Source organism: Nannobrachium achirus (genome assembly GCF_963921795.1).
Source record: "Nannobrachium achirus genome assembly, chromosome: 16".
In the NCBI taxonomy this organism is placed as follows: domain Eukaryota; kingdom Metazoa; phylum Chordata; class Actinopteri; order Myctophiformes; family Myctophidae; genus Nannobrachium; species Nannobrachium achirus.
The window spans coordinates 49,982,124-49,997,008 of record NC_137823.1 but is presented as its reverse complement, the minus strand read 5'-3'; the positions used below and the strand labels follow the sequence as shown (position 1 = coordinate 49,997,008).

Below are 14,885 nucleotides of genomic sequence, written 5' to 3'. Positions count from 1 at the left end.
ATACTGTATTTTTTAAGAGGATAGTTCTAAATATCCCACATTTCTCTAAAACTATTCTGTCCTTTTTACATTTTAAATAGAACTGTACGCATGGTGAACAACTAATGAAATTTTGACATGTCCTCTGTCTTTAATGATTGATCAAAATGTCAACATGAAATCTGCAGTCCAGGTTCTGATTGGGACACACTGTTTATCCTAACAATTTATAGATCTGTGCAAAGTGCTTTTGTCCTTTTGAACTTCTCTGCCATTCGACAGCTTTATTCAACTTGCACTTCTTTTTAACAGCAGCTCATATTGACCTAATTTAAAAAGGTAAGCAATCCAGATGATATATCTTCAGAAAAACACATGTGATCTCCTTCCCAAAAATCGCATTGTTCTCGTTATAACGATGAGATTATATTGCTGAAAAATACATAGGCCTGCAAATCTTTCTTAGTTTTACTTAATTATTTGTCTTTGATATAGGTTTGGTCCTGCTTTGAGGACAGTAGTCTTCATTTTTGCCATGAAGAACAAAGAATTGCATTTTCTCCTTTTAGGTGAGTCCTCCTTTCTTCCTTTCCTGTCAATAGCTTAGAATTAAATAGTATGTTAGATGTCATTGGTCAATTTATACTGTTGACTTCTATATACTAATTAACAGTATTACTTAAACTCACACCATTAGTCTCAAGCTTAATTAGACACTAGCAGCTTTACCCCATCTCTTTACTGAAAATAGATGTTCTCCAAGCTCTCCGCGCATATAGCAACGCTATGGTCATGAGCTTGTAGATCAGCTTTGTTTTGTCGAATGTTTACCTATTTTCAATGAATGTTAGCCTAGAAACCCAGAAAAGGGTTAGGGTTCACGTGGTTGAAGGACCATACCGTTACTACATGTCATTGTCTAAGATAAACTCAAGCTGAAATTCAAGTTTGAAATGCAGCAGCAGCACTCGTAGGATTTTTTTTCCTCCAACATACTGATATCAATGCTCAATTGTGCATATTTGGGAATATTTAACATTGGGAAGGTGAATTTCCAAATGGTGAATTACCTACACAAAAACAACTTTAAAGTCTCAAGTGTTTCAACACAAATGAAAATAAAATTTGTTTAAAAAGGTATGCTGATATCTACTACAGTATATGCACCATGTGTTATCTGCTAATGGATACAGGTCAGAATTTGACTGGTGTGGTCCTGGAAAGGTCCTACAAGCTCACAATGTGAGCTTTAGCTTCTATTTTCGAAATCATTTAGACATTTCTTTTGTGGTAGTGAATAATATCTCTCTTTATTGCATCTACTGTAGGTCTGCTGAATGTGCTACAGCTTGCAGGTCAGTAACTTCCATGGGTCATTCTTATGGTCATCCACTTCTTAAACAACAACAAAAAAAGTATGACAAAGCCTCACAGCATTTCGCCACTGTTGGGCAGAAACCTAGTATCTCCCAAGTTTCAAATGTGTGTGTTCTTTTCGTAAAGTAAAGCCCTGCTTCGTCATACAAGACTGTTGCACAAGAATAGTGAAAATTGCAGATCTAGCACGTGCAAGGCGTTGTGTGCTTGTAGATCAACTATTTTCACTAGTTTAAATCATTTTTAAAATGATAAATACTAAAGGAACGGTTTGGACATACAAGGTTTCCACTCGACAACATCGATTTATAATTCAATGTTTTGCCATTTTACAGACTGTGACAAGATCCGGGTGGTCGGGCCAAGCCGATGCTCGGGCAGAGTGGAGGTCTTCTACAGGAACAGCTGGGGAACGGTCTGCGATGACTACTGGAGCTTGAACAATGCTGATGTGGTCTGCAGGGAACTGAATTGTGGAACAGCTCTAGAGGCCACATCTAGGGCCTCTTTTGGAGAAGGAAAAAATGACATCTGGATGGACGATGTCAAGTGTGTCGGTACCGAGTCCGCCCTCTCCAAGTGTCCACATAGAGAGTATGGAGAGAATAACTGTGGCCACGGTGAAGATGCTGGCGTTATCTGCTCAGGTACGACTGTACACTCCCATTGTTTACAACGTAGTAAGGATGACATAATTTCATTGTAAATACATGGAAACCTACTATATATATTTATTGGGATGGTACCCAGTCTAGAACAAATGGATAGTAAGTACTATATAGGGCCTAATTATATAGATTTACTAGAATTATATATATTATATAACAAACCAATCTTAAATTATCTTAAAGATTATACTGTGATATTAAATGTATGTACATTGCATTGTATTGTATTGACTGCACCAATTGCAACTGCAATTGATATGAACTCAGGTTGTAAGTCCCTGGAGTGAATTCGGGGTATGCCCATTGCTTACTAACCAATTGTCATTTTTATGTACCGGTATATAACCTTTACATAAAAATAACACTTATATTCATGGATAATAACTTCTGTTCCATTCATTTAGGAAATATAGTAACCACACATATTGTGAAATAGCTTTCATCATTCAACTGTCAATCAATTCTCTTTACAGAACACTTGAGGCTGGTCAATGGTACTGACCGGTGCTCTGGTAAAGTGGAGGTCTACCATAGTGGTCACTGGAAAAAACTGTGTGCCAATGACTGGACCAAGAAAGAGGCCAACGTTGTCTGTAGAGAGCTGACCTGTGGGACTCCCTCTTCTGACCCGTTGCCACACTTCGGTCAGGAAGGTGGAAAGAACGGTGTCAGAAGTTCTTGTCATGGAAATGAGACCTCTCTTGCACAGTGCACCATTGAAGCCTTCAATGAAACATGTGTGGATGCCACGGTGCTTTGCAAAAGTATGTAACCCTTCTTTTAGAACTTATTTAGTTTCATTTTGGTTAAAAGTGAAGCACAGCATTAACCCTCTAGTCTCAGTGAAATGGTCCACACCGTCTTCGCCCAAAGAAATGCCGATCTATAAGCTCACAACACATTGCAAGGCGACATGTTGTGAGCTTGTAGATATGATATTTTTGGCGAACGTTCCCTCCCTAGGGATGCTGGGGTTCAAGTGGTAAAACGTAAATTAATTAGAATTTGAGTAATTTCCTCTACTGAACCATACCATTCTGTCAACTCTGACCTGACAGATGTTAACGTGGTTCGACTGGCTAACGGAACGAGTCGCTGCTCCGGCAGGGTGGAGGTCTTCCACAATGCACAGTGGGGAACGGTCTGCGATGACCGCTGGGGCATGCAGGATGCCACGGTCGCATGCCACGAGTTGAACTGTGGGACACCAATGGCCGTCAAATATAGGGCCTTCTTTGGCGAGGGCAATGGCCAGGTTTGGATGGACGATGTTGAATGCACTGGTATCGAGAAGTCCATCACTGAGTGTCCACACAGAGGTTTTGGGGAAAATGACTGTGGTCATGCTGAAGACGCTAGTATTATATGCTCAGGTAAACCTGATATGTTACAATTTTTTCCATTTCTGATTGGCTTCCCCTAAGTTTAAACCTTCTCAATTTGGGATCCACTTGGAGTAAATTCAGCTTTGCTGTTAATATAGGCTATCAATTAGCATTGTTTGAGGGTCCACCCAAAACAGGCCCAGGCCTAGTTCAAGGAATGCTGCACTCAAACCTAGCACTAGCTCAACAACAGATCCCAATGGATAGCTTAGCTCAGCATCAGAAAAGGGGATGCCCGAACCTGGGTAGACTGTGACTTAATTCATGGTGTCATAAGTAGGCTATTTGGATTTCTCAAAAATGTTGCTGCAAAGGACTTGTGTTAAAAGACTCAATTAAGAATTTTATATTATGTTCAGTCAAACATTTCCTTGAACATTTGCATTGCTGACTCATTTCAATAAACGTTTTCCATGATTTACAGACAAGACCAGGCTGGCCAATGGCACCGACCGTTGCTCTGGTCGAGTGGAAGTCTTCCACAACGACGAATGGGTGAAACTATGTAGTAATGACTGGAGCTCAAGCAAGGCTGCAATGGTGTGTCATGAGCTAGAATGTGGAAATCCATCCAATCCCCAAGTAAAACCTTATTTTGGCGAAAGCAATGGGCTGAGAGGTTTTACAAGTAGGTGTTTGTTGGGTAATGAGACCTCTATCGCAGACTGCCAACTTCAGCCCAACCCTGCAACATGTGAAAATGTTGCGCTGAAGTGTACAGGTATGTTTTGCATGTCACTCCATCCATCTGTTGGGCCTTCCATGCCTTTTACACATGCACAAATCATGTTCTTTAGGGGTTCCCAAGGCTTTCTCTAATAAGGGCCCTATAGCCATAGCCTTTGGCAAACGGAAATTGTGAAAATACCAGAAATACCAAAATAGTCGATCTACAATACATACTATTTCGGATATTTTATTTTATTTTATTTTATGTTTGAGTCTGTATGTCTGTTGAATTGAAATAATTCCAATTATCTGGATAAATATTGTAAATGAAAGAATGTAATAAGAAAATAATAATTGTAATAGCTTTAATGTTGTAATATGAGTTAACTTTAGATTACTGTCCTCAGGTCATCCGCAGGTAAAGCTTGTGAATGGCACTAATCGATGCTCTGGCAGAGTGGAGGTTTATCATGACGGCCAGTGGGGAACGGTATGTGACGATCAGTGGGATCGCAACGATGCTCAGGTGGTGTGCAGAGAGGTGGACTGTGGGACAGCTCAGACGGCCAAAGCCAGGGGGTTCTTCGGCAAAGGCCTTGGTGAAATCTGGCTGGATGACATGGAGTGTTTGGGCCATGAGGCTGCCCTTGACGCCTGCCCACACAATGCATATGGAGATAATAACTGTGGCCACGCTGAGGACGCTGGTGTGATCTGTTCAAGTAAGCTCAGTATTGTATTGTCTCCCATGGGTTCATTTATGTTGTTTATGTTTCGTGTAATTCACTTGGGGACAGTTAATGTGTTATTCCTTTGGATCGCAGTTTATCTCATATAATTTGTAAAAAAAGAATTGTTCAAAATTTGACTAGGTTTGAAACCTCCATGTCAGAGTACTACACCTATGCCAGACCAATTCAGATATTTAGATGCCCTTGCTCTTGTCATCAGACTCTGTTATCTTAACATTTTGAACAGGGATTAAATGATATCATTCTACACACAGCAGGTTTGCTGTTGAAGTACTTCGCAACCATATTGAAAGCAAAGGAAGTACGTTTCAGTTGGCAGTGATGTGCTGCTAAATTACCGTTCTCTTTTTTATTTCTAGGCACTATCAGACTATATAATGGGACAGACCATTGCTCAGGCAGACTGGAGGTCTTCCACAGCGGCCAGTGGTTACCAGTATATGATACTAACTGGGGGGCGAGAGAAACCGGAGTGGTGTGCAGAGAGACCGATTGTGGCGATGCTGTCACTCCCTTGGCGTCATCCACTGTTGTTCCCTACACTGGGCAGAGAGGGTACACAGTTAGTTGTCAGGGTACAGAGACGTCTCTCACCCAGTGTTCACTGAGGGAATATGTGAAAACCAGCCGTGATAATGTCAAAGAGGCAGCTGTTGCTTGTACAGGTAAGACTAACACCAGTGGGTCTCAACCTTTTTCAGGCTGTGACCCTCAAAATGATCGTATTTTAATTGGGGACCTCCCACCCTGCACAAGCACTTGGAATTGTAGCAGTTGGCATTGCATTTACCGTAGTTTGACTCGACCTATACCATTGTGAAAATAGCCGATCTACATGCTCACAACGACCCGTTGTGAGCATGTAGATCTGCTATTTTCACAATTTCTGCCTCTAATATTTGACTAATGTTTGACCAGAGGTACTAAAAAGATCTTTAAAGTCCTTAAATTCTCACTTTAGAAATGTGCAGATAGCCTGTATAAATACTGTATGTTGGTCTGTTTACTGTTGAGTGAGAAAACAATGTGAACATTTAGCTAAACATCTGGGGACCCCCCAAAATAATTTGGGGGTCCCGACCCACAGGTTGAGAACCACTGACTTATACAAGACTTATTTATACTTTGACAAAATAATTATGGTGCTGCTCGGCGAAAATAACAGATTTTCAGCGTGCAACAATGCAACGAAATAACCTGCTGAATTAGCCTTCACGTCATTTGAAACGGCATAGGCATTCTGTGGAGTAGGATGTAATATCACCTCTCATCTATGACTCCCAGGTAATGTCAAGTTGGTCAATGGCTCCAATCGATGCGCTGGAAGAGTGGCATACTACCGCAATGGCCAATGGGGGAAGGTGTGTGGTGATTCCTGGGACATGAACGATGCTCAGGTGGTGTGCTCTCAGCTTAACTGTGGAAGAGCTCACAAAGTATTGAATACGGACGAGTTTGGCCTGGGAAGTGGAAACACCTGGATCGAGAGCATAGAATGCAATGGCCGAGAGTCCTCACTTTCTCAGTGTGTGACCTCAGAAGACCCTGATATTGCCTGCAACCACACCTCAGTGGCAAGTGTTATTTGTTCAGGTAACAGAAAACATTGACAAAACTTATGGAAATAAGGATAATACCTTACTGTATATCATTAGTTCTCAAACTTATTTTTGGTCAAGAGCCCCAAATCGATATGTATTAAAAAGATTTCGTGAAAGGCTCTCATAGCTTGTAGATTGATGTTTGAATATCCACAAAACCAATGTAATGTTTAAGCTGTTCCTCATTTTGATAGGGAACCCCCCAAGGACCCCTGGGGGTCTTTGGACCCCACGTTGAGAACCACTGCCTAATATGATATATCATTTGCTTTTTTATCTTCTGTGTTTCTTTCCGTCATGTCCATATTTGTTTCATACAGTTATTTTGACTCTCCTTACCTAACAGATAATCTGGACGTACGCTTGGTCGGTGCTACTGATCACTGCTCTGGCAGAGTAGAGGTCCGCCATGGCGAGCAGTGGGGAACACTGTGCGAACATGGCTGGACCATGAACGAAGCCGAGATGGTGTGCAAGATGCTGGAGTGTGGTAAGGCCGTCAGTGCCCCTGGTGGGGCCCATTTTGGTCAGGGCACCGGGCCGGTCTGGGAGGCCAGTCAGGCGTGCTTCAGCAGCGAAGCTTCTCTCCACCAATGTTCCGTCAAAGGATTTAACAACACACGATGTGGTCATGAAGAAGATGCCGGTGTCGTCTGTGCAGGTAAGGGCTATTTCGGAATGCTGCAGCATGCTATTTAGTGCCCCTGCAGGGCAACCAGACTACTTGTCCGACTTAATTCCATCCATCTTTCCCTTCCTAGATAAACCTTATCGGGAATCGATTGCTTACATTTTGATAAGGGAGATATCAGATATGTTATATAGTTTAATTTATATAAATGTATTTGTGACTACATTTTCTTAATTGACTTTAATTATAAATTAGACTTTTCCCAAATATGGAGATGACTGACATCATAAATGTGACACAAGTATGACATCATGGATCTCCATATATGAGCATAAAAGGGACAAGGACGGAATGGTTAGCACCGCTCGAATAGGGACAAAGACTGACAGATACAGAGATATTTGCAAGTGTGACTCCTTTTCTTATGATTCAAATGCCTCTTGTCATAATTATGACGATGTTGCACACCAAATCTACAAGCTCACAATGTGTCGCGACTTCTTGTGAGCTAATAGATCATCTTCTTCTGTGCATGACAGCATCTTTCGACTGAATTACATATTACAAAGACATCACAAGATTGACATAAATGGCATGAACTCTTGTAAAACAACAATATGACAACCCCCCCTCATATGCTACAGTACATAGTCCACATCTTTATCACCTATTTTAGGCTACATGATAAATATGTAAAATGTCCTTCCACTGCTAACCATCTAACTGCAAATTCTATGGCATATATGATACAGTAAAAAGGACTGAATGAGCAATAATGCACATTTATTTTCTTTTTTCTTTTTCTTTTATATATATCCAGAGCAGCTTAGGCTGGTCAACGGCAGAGGCCAATGCTCCGGCAGAGTCGAGGTGTTCCATAAAGGCCTGTGGGGAACCGTGTGTGACGACGAGTGGGAAATATCCAACGCCGAAGTGGTGTGCAGGCAGGTTGGCTGTGGTGTGGCCATCTCCGCTCTCACCAGTGCCCACTTCGGGAGGGGCGACGGTCCCATCTGGCTGGACAACGTGGAGTGCACGGGCTCAGAGAGCGCTCTCACCCAGTGTTCACACAATGCATTCGGAGACAACAACTGTGGCCATGGAGAGGATGCTGGTGTTGTCTGCATGGGTAAGAGCAGGGGCGTCACAAGGAGGGGGGAAGTGGGACTGAATTACTAGGGCCCAAGGTGCAGGGGCCTGGCATTTCTTTATACTTTAGCTATTGAAAAATAGCAGATATACAAGCTCACAGCGCGGCACTCGCTGTGAGCTTATATATGTGCTATTTTTGAAAAGTCGTGAAAATGTGTGCAAATCTTTGAATATATGTACTTCTTAAGCGAACATTTGTAACCAGATTTTTCCCTGGAACTGAATATTTTGAGATGGGGTCCGTAGCCAGATACGTATCATTTTGGGGGTCCTTCACATGAAAAGGTTTGAGTACCACTGACATAGAAACAGAGGTTTTTCAAAAAACCTTAGAAGGATGTGAAATATTCAAAGACTTGCAAAGATTGTTAAAAGAAAATTGCAGATCTACAAGCTCCCAGAGCTTATCTGCTATTTTTCAATAGTTAAAGCACAAAAGGTGAGTGAATCCTTGTACCCAGGGCCAAGAATTTGGTGTGACACCCCTGGATAAGAGCACTGATAAACACTGAACATTCCTGGTGTTTGACCTTAAAGCTGTTATGACACACACAAAAAAAAGCTAAATCAGGCTATCTGTCTAGCTATTATTGTTGATGACGTCACACAGCGCCTCTACTGTAGGCTACTCTACTGTCTGTCGCCCGGAGAGAGCTGGCTGCCGTGAGAATGCGAATTGTGATAACAAAGATTTAAACTAGCTGTTAGAGGTGTAAAAATGATAAAGATTACGCAACTTCATGGCATATTTACAGCTAAAAATGTACACGTTTTCAACAAACAAGCCATCAAAGATTAGTATCCAGGGTCTTGCTTTTCTTAATTTTCGAGGGGTGTCATCACATGTTTAAATGATTTTATACAGTAGGCCTATATATAAATTGTGATTCGATAAACATGTTATATTACTGGGAGAGTGTAGCGTCTTGTTCCATTTTTAATTTTAGGCAGCACCTCCTTACAGGTTGTTTTGAGCACAAATCCGATCTTTCATATTCACACAGCAAAATGTCCAACAATCTATCTGTCTATAGGTTCACTACCGAAGCCCCAAATCACCATCAGTCCTGGACCACAGGTCACATGGGGAGAAAGAGTTGAGTTCACTTGCCTGATGACGTCGGAGCACTTGGGAGGAACATTCGTCCTGCAGAAGACCCCTGGCCCCTACAGACAGGAGAAATACACCGATAACGAAGCTGCAGTATTCATCATTCCTAAAGCTGACTACAGCCATAGGGGCTCATACCACTGTGAATATCGGAAGCGATTGGCCACACAAAACATCGAGTTTCCTCTGGGTGATGAAGCGGAGCTCTCTGTCTCAGGTCATCTGCTGCTCTGCTTTGTTCTGACGCTAGGGCTCAAGTGTTTCTTTTTAACTCGCCACACTTGTTTTTCGTCACCGTCGGGCAGAAACCTTGTATCTCCGACTTTCAAATGTGTATGTTTGTTCGTAAATGAAAGCCGTACTTCATCATACAAGACCCAAAAGTAGTGAAAATAGCAGATCTACAAGTACACAACGCCTCGCGATGCACGGCGTTGTGTGCATGTAGATCGGCTATTTTCACAAATTTAAATCTTTTTTTTTTTATAATAATAAAAAAGGGACGGTTTTGGACATACAGGGTTTCCACCTGACAACGACGTTTTGTCTTTTTTCCCCTCAGTGACTTTGGAAAAGCCCAGCATCTCCCTGACCTCTCCTCACGCCATGGTGATCTTCAGCCCTGACAACCTGGAGGTCAACAGGGGCAGCAGCTTCTCCATCACGTGCTCCATCCATTCCCAGTATGTTGGGGGCTTCTTCTACCTGATGACGTCCAACTCGAGCGCCTCCGAGCCCAAGCCCGTGTTCAGCCACTCCGTCTTCCTGTTGGCCTACTTTGATTTTCCCTCAGTGGAGAACAAAGACCAGGGGGACTACATGTGTGTCTATGGGGTTAACATCTCTTCACAGACCTTCCGCTCGGAACCCTCAAAATCGCTCAGAGTCACAGTGATAGGTAAGAAGGGATTTGATGCACAAAACGTGAATATTCTGTGATTGAAATCATTTGGTCCTCTTTGAACCACTTTCTCGTTACTAATTTGGGCAGGAGGCCGTACCAATGTTCCCCAGGTTCTACGGTATGTTCCCCAGGTTCTATGTTCCCCACTTACTCCCACAAAAAAGGTTCTATGTTCCCCGCTAACTCACAACAGTAGATAATCTAGTTTTGCTTAGTTATTTAGTTATACAACTGCAACACAACAGTGGGCGGGGTCCATGAGCCAACTCAAGGTTGTTTACCACTGTTTTAAGCCAATCCGAATCCAGTTTTTATATGGCCACACCCACCAGTTCATTAAGTATGCCTGGTTAGCCACCTCTTTAAGCAAAAACAAATGTGAGTACTTTTTCCACCACTGTCCCCAGCATCCTCCGTCTCCCCGGCCGTCTCAGGGGTTCTGGGGGGGCTGCTGGTGTTGCTGCTGCTGCTGGCAGGTGCCTACCTGGTCTGGAGAAAGAGACACCAGATTGGACGTGAGTAATGGCACATTTATACTTATACTATTATACTGTACTGTAAATGCTTACAGTATACTATATGCCAGTGGTTTTCAACCCTTTTCATATCAAGGTCCATTATGGCATTTGAGCCTAATACAAATAAATAAATCTGAACATTCTTGATGTGTTCTACAGGTAGGATTTGTTACTTTCTACTCTGTGGCCATCATATGTATTTTACTACAGCTGTCAACCAATCAGACCACCTGATTTGAGTTACCCATTTTATAATGTGGGCTATACTGTATACTGCCATTACCTTTTGTGGCTTAATAGTATCTTAATGAAGCAAGTTTCTGCCCATTGTCTTTTGTCATAGTAATATTATGTCATATCACTCTTCAGGTGCATCAGTTAGGTTTAGTAGCAGAGTTGGAGAGTTGAGAGAAACTGGTAAAGAAGATACAGGAGCCAAAGGACGTGCCGTATTTGCTGAAAGGTATGGAAAAAATGAATAAAAAGACATTAACTTTGTGGACGTGTGCGAGCATGCGTGTGTGCGTGCGTGCGTGCGTGTGTGCGTGCGTGTGCATGCATAAATGAGGTTGGGAAAATGTACTAATATGGGAAAATGTACTAATATACAACAATCAGGAGATCAAGAAGTGACACGTTAATTATTGAATGCTTTAACCAGTGAAAAATAGCAGATATACAAGCTCACTGCGAGCTTGTAGATCTGCTATTTTTGGAAAAAGTCGGGAAAATGTGTGCAAATCTTTGAATATATGCATTTTCAAAGCGAACGTTTGTAACTAAAATTTTGCTTCTGGATGGTCCCTGGAACTAAATATTTTGAGATGGGGGTCCGTACATAGTAGTCTCTCAAGAACAGACTAACTGAGCTCCAGTTAAGTGACGATGGTTATAGCCAGATTGCTGACATAGAAACATAGGTTTTTCAAAAAATCTTAAAAGACACTTATAGAATCGGGTCAAAATTCTAATTTTCTAAAATAGCAGATCTACAAGCTCGCAGTGCGGCACTCGGTGCCGCGCTGTGAGCTTGTATATCTGCTATTTTTCAATAGTTAAAGCATAAAATAATAATACACAATAATGTTCTGATATATTCCTTCTCATCTTCAGGGACTTCAATTCCATAGTGAATGAGCAAGGAAACAGCCACAGCCAGGAAGATAAGAGTAATGATGCTGATAACACTGCTGAGAGTGTCGATAGGAACGCTACTGAAGACTTAACCGGGAGAGTGTGTTATGAGCTGGAGCCTCTTATTCATGACTCATGACCAGTGGTGGACTGTACTCAACCTCGGTACTTGAGAGTCAAAAGTATAGATGCTCCTGGTCAAATATTACTCCACTACAAGGGAATGTTGCTCAAATATGTACAGTACTTGAGTTAAAATACTGGAGTACTTGCTTTTAAAAATACTTACAGTAAGTATTCAAAAGTACATGCTTTTAAAAGTTTAAAGTTTAAAAGTTGAGATGCACAAATTACAAAGTGCATTTTTTTTGTATATTAATGCCTTGCTGTATTGAGATTTAGATATTTTCCAAAACAATTCAAAGATTTTCCAGAAAGGTTAAACGAATATTAATAATAGTGAAAATATTTTATTTTTCTCTAGTGGATAATTCATAATGTACTGTTTCCCTTTCCAGAAATATAGGGGAGTCAAGCTACAATATTTGTCTTGGAATGTATCAGAAAATGCAAGAGTAGATACTCAAAATAATGACTTAAGTACAGTACTCAAGTAAATGTACTTTTTACTGTCCACCACTGCTCATGAAAGCCAACATGATGACATATTGCTTTCCATCCATCCATCCATCTTCAACCACTTATCCGGAATCGGGTCGCGGGGTAACAGTTCCAACTGAGACTTCCAGATTTCCTTATCCTGAGCAACCTCCTCCACTCCCTCTGGGAGTATACCGAGGCGTTCCCAGGCCAGTTTGGGGATATAATCCTTCCATCTGGTCTTAGGTCTGCCACGGGGTCTCCTCCCAGGGGGACGTGTATCGAGGACCTTCCTAGGAAGGCGCTCGGGGGGCATCCGTACTAGATGCCCGAACCACCTAAGCTGACATATTGCTTTAAGCAACTTTAAACTACGGCAAAAAAAAAACCTACTAGGATAGAACAGAAGTATTGTCTTATTGCTTACAATACGCTACTCTGTACCTGCTGAGTATCAAAAGTATTCTAAAGCATTTCATTGTATATACTGTAGTCTGCGAGAGAGGATACATTGAATCAAAAACCAAATACATAATTTATTGTGATCTCCTTCGCAGTGACTAAAAACTAGCTAGCTTAAAAGTTCAAAAGTTATGCACTTTGATTACAAAGAATGAAGATGTTGATCTATAAATGTACACTTGACAGTGTCACTGTAGTACAGCATGTACTTGTTTTTTCTGGAGGTGTATTTTAAGTCATATAACCTATGTCTTTGTGAAAACTGTTACAGTGTCCTCCAACTAAGTACTGTAGATGTTTAATGCCTGCAGTAAAGTAACATAGACAAACTACAGTAAGACAGTGCGTGCCTCTGCCAACATTGTATGCCGTTGTCAAGATTCGCCATTTCAACATGTCATAAGTTAACCAAATAACTTTTGTTAATTAGTGCTTTTCATGCTTATCATTGAAGACAATGCTTTTTGTTTAATAAATTCAAACAAAATGTTATGTGTGAATGTGGTTCATTTAGGGAGCATTGATTTTTTTTTTTTTTTACAGTATGTGGTATATTCTCATTGTGATGAACTAATGATATCAGGAGCATTTTTTGACTGCTCTTTCAGGAACCCTGGAGCAGTGTTTCTCAACCTTTTTTCTGCATGGGCACTCTTTTCATGTCCCAAGAATCCATGGGCACACCAACATAATACAGGGGTGTAAATATCGTCACTGTCGGGAAGAAACCTCGTATCTCCAAGTTTCAAATGTGTACGTTTCTTCACAAAGTAAAGCCCTGCTTCATCATACAAGGCTGTCGCACAACAGTAGTGAAAACAGCCGATCTACAAGCACACAACGCCTCGCACCGCGAGGCGTTGTGTGCTTGTAGATCGGCTGTTTTCACTAGTTTAAATCAATTTTAAAATGATAAATTCAATACTGGCTTTCAAGCAGTTTCAAGGGGCACACTTGACCCTTCTCAGGGGCACACCAAAGGTCCCCAGGCACAGTGGTTGAGAAACACTGCCCTGGAGGATAGCCTCTACTCTGATTCTAGGTGACTCCATCCGTGGCCTTTCCTCTGGCACCACCAACAGGCCACTTGTGCTCACTTACACCCAAACTGGATATCTTGAGAACTACTGTCTGGATTGTCATTGGATTTGCTTAGTGCATTCATGCTCTAGTCTAGTGCCACCCTCAAGCCAAAATAGCAACTTTTCAAAGGAGATATCTCAAATCATATAGGTAGCTTACAGGATAAAGCCTATTGATTGTGGCAACTTTTACTTTAACAACACCCTTTAGCCTGTTGGATGGTAGTGAGACTAAAGGCTGGTAGTGGCACTTTCAGCCTCTTAGCATAATATTCAAATGATCTACTAGGGCGCAAGGTCTAAGAACGTGCATATGATGAATTGCTGTGTCAAAGTCAGATTTTGCTTGGTGTTATAGGGGTTAAAGTCTCTGAAGTCTGAATTAGTCATCATGGGTATGTTTTGGGCGTAAGATGAAATTAATGAAGCAGGAATCTTGAATCTTCCACCTAAGATAGCAATGCACCTGACCACACCTCATCCTGAGTCAACACATCCATGGGTATGCATAGCCTATACATTTGGAAACAAGGGCTCTGGGCGTGAAAATGCCAATTCTGTGTCGATTACTAGCAATGACATTTGCACTGCATTTTGCAAAAAGTCCTATCCCTATTGACTCCGGAGAAACTGCAGTTTCTTCAGTGTAAGAGAATTATGGATAAAAAAACATGTATACATTTAAACAAAAACTATCAAATACACAATATCTTAGATCGTGACTGTGCAAGTCTCATTTCATCACTCAGTGGTTTAAATAGGAAGATTAGACTCTGAAACTGTTAAACACACTTATTAAAGCCTAAAGGGGTGTGTCACACTATAAGACTGTGTGGGTGCACTTTCAAGCATGTGTTTTG

The 14,885-nt window shown here is 41.5% G+C and overlaps 1 protein-coding gene across 1 annotated transcript; it reads left to right on the top strand.

Annotated features, from left to right (window-relative positions):
• The first annotated feature begins 242 nt into the window (after positions 1-242).
• Positions 243-13,435, top strand: LOC308301320 (scavenger receptor cysteine-rich type 1 protein M130-like). The gene is made up of 17 exons (XM_080745265.1): positions 243-318; positions 475-548; positions 1,308-1,334; positions 1,692-2,003; positions 2,498-2,788; positions 3,083-3,397; positions 3,834-4,130; positions 4,486-4,800; positions 5,190-5,495; positions 6,115-6,423; positions 6,778-7,092; positions 7,883-8,191; positions 9,249-9,542; positions 9,888-10,223; positions 10,637-10,744; positions 11,117-11,210; positions 11,861-13,435. Exons 2-17 carry the CDS (start codon positions 515-517, stop codon positions 12,018-12,020), a joined length of 3,822 nt encoding a protein of 1,273 aa, XP_080601391.1. The 5' UTR covers positions 243-318; positions 475-514; the 3' UTR covers positions 12,021-13,435.
• The last annotated feature ends 1,450 nt before the right edge of the window (positions 13,436-14,885 follow it).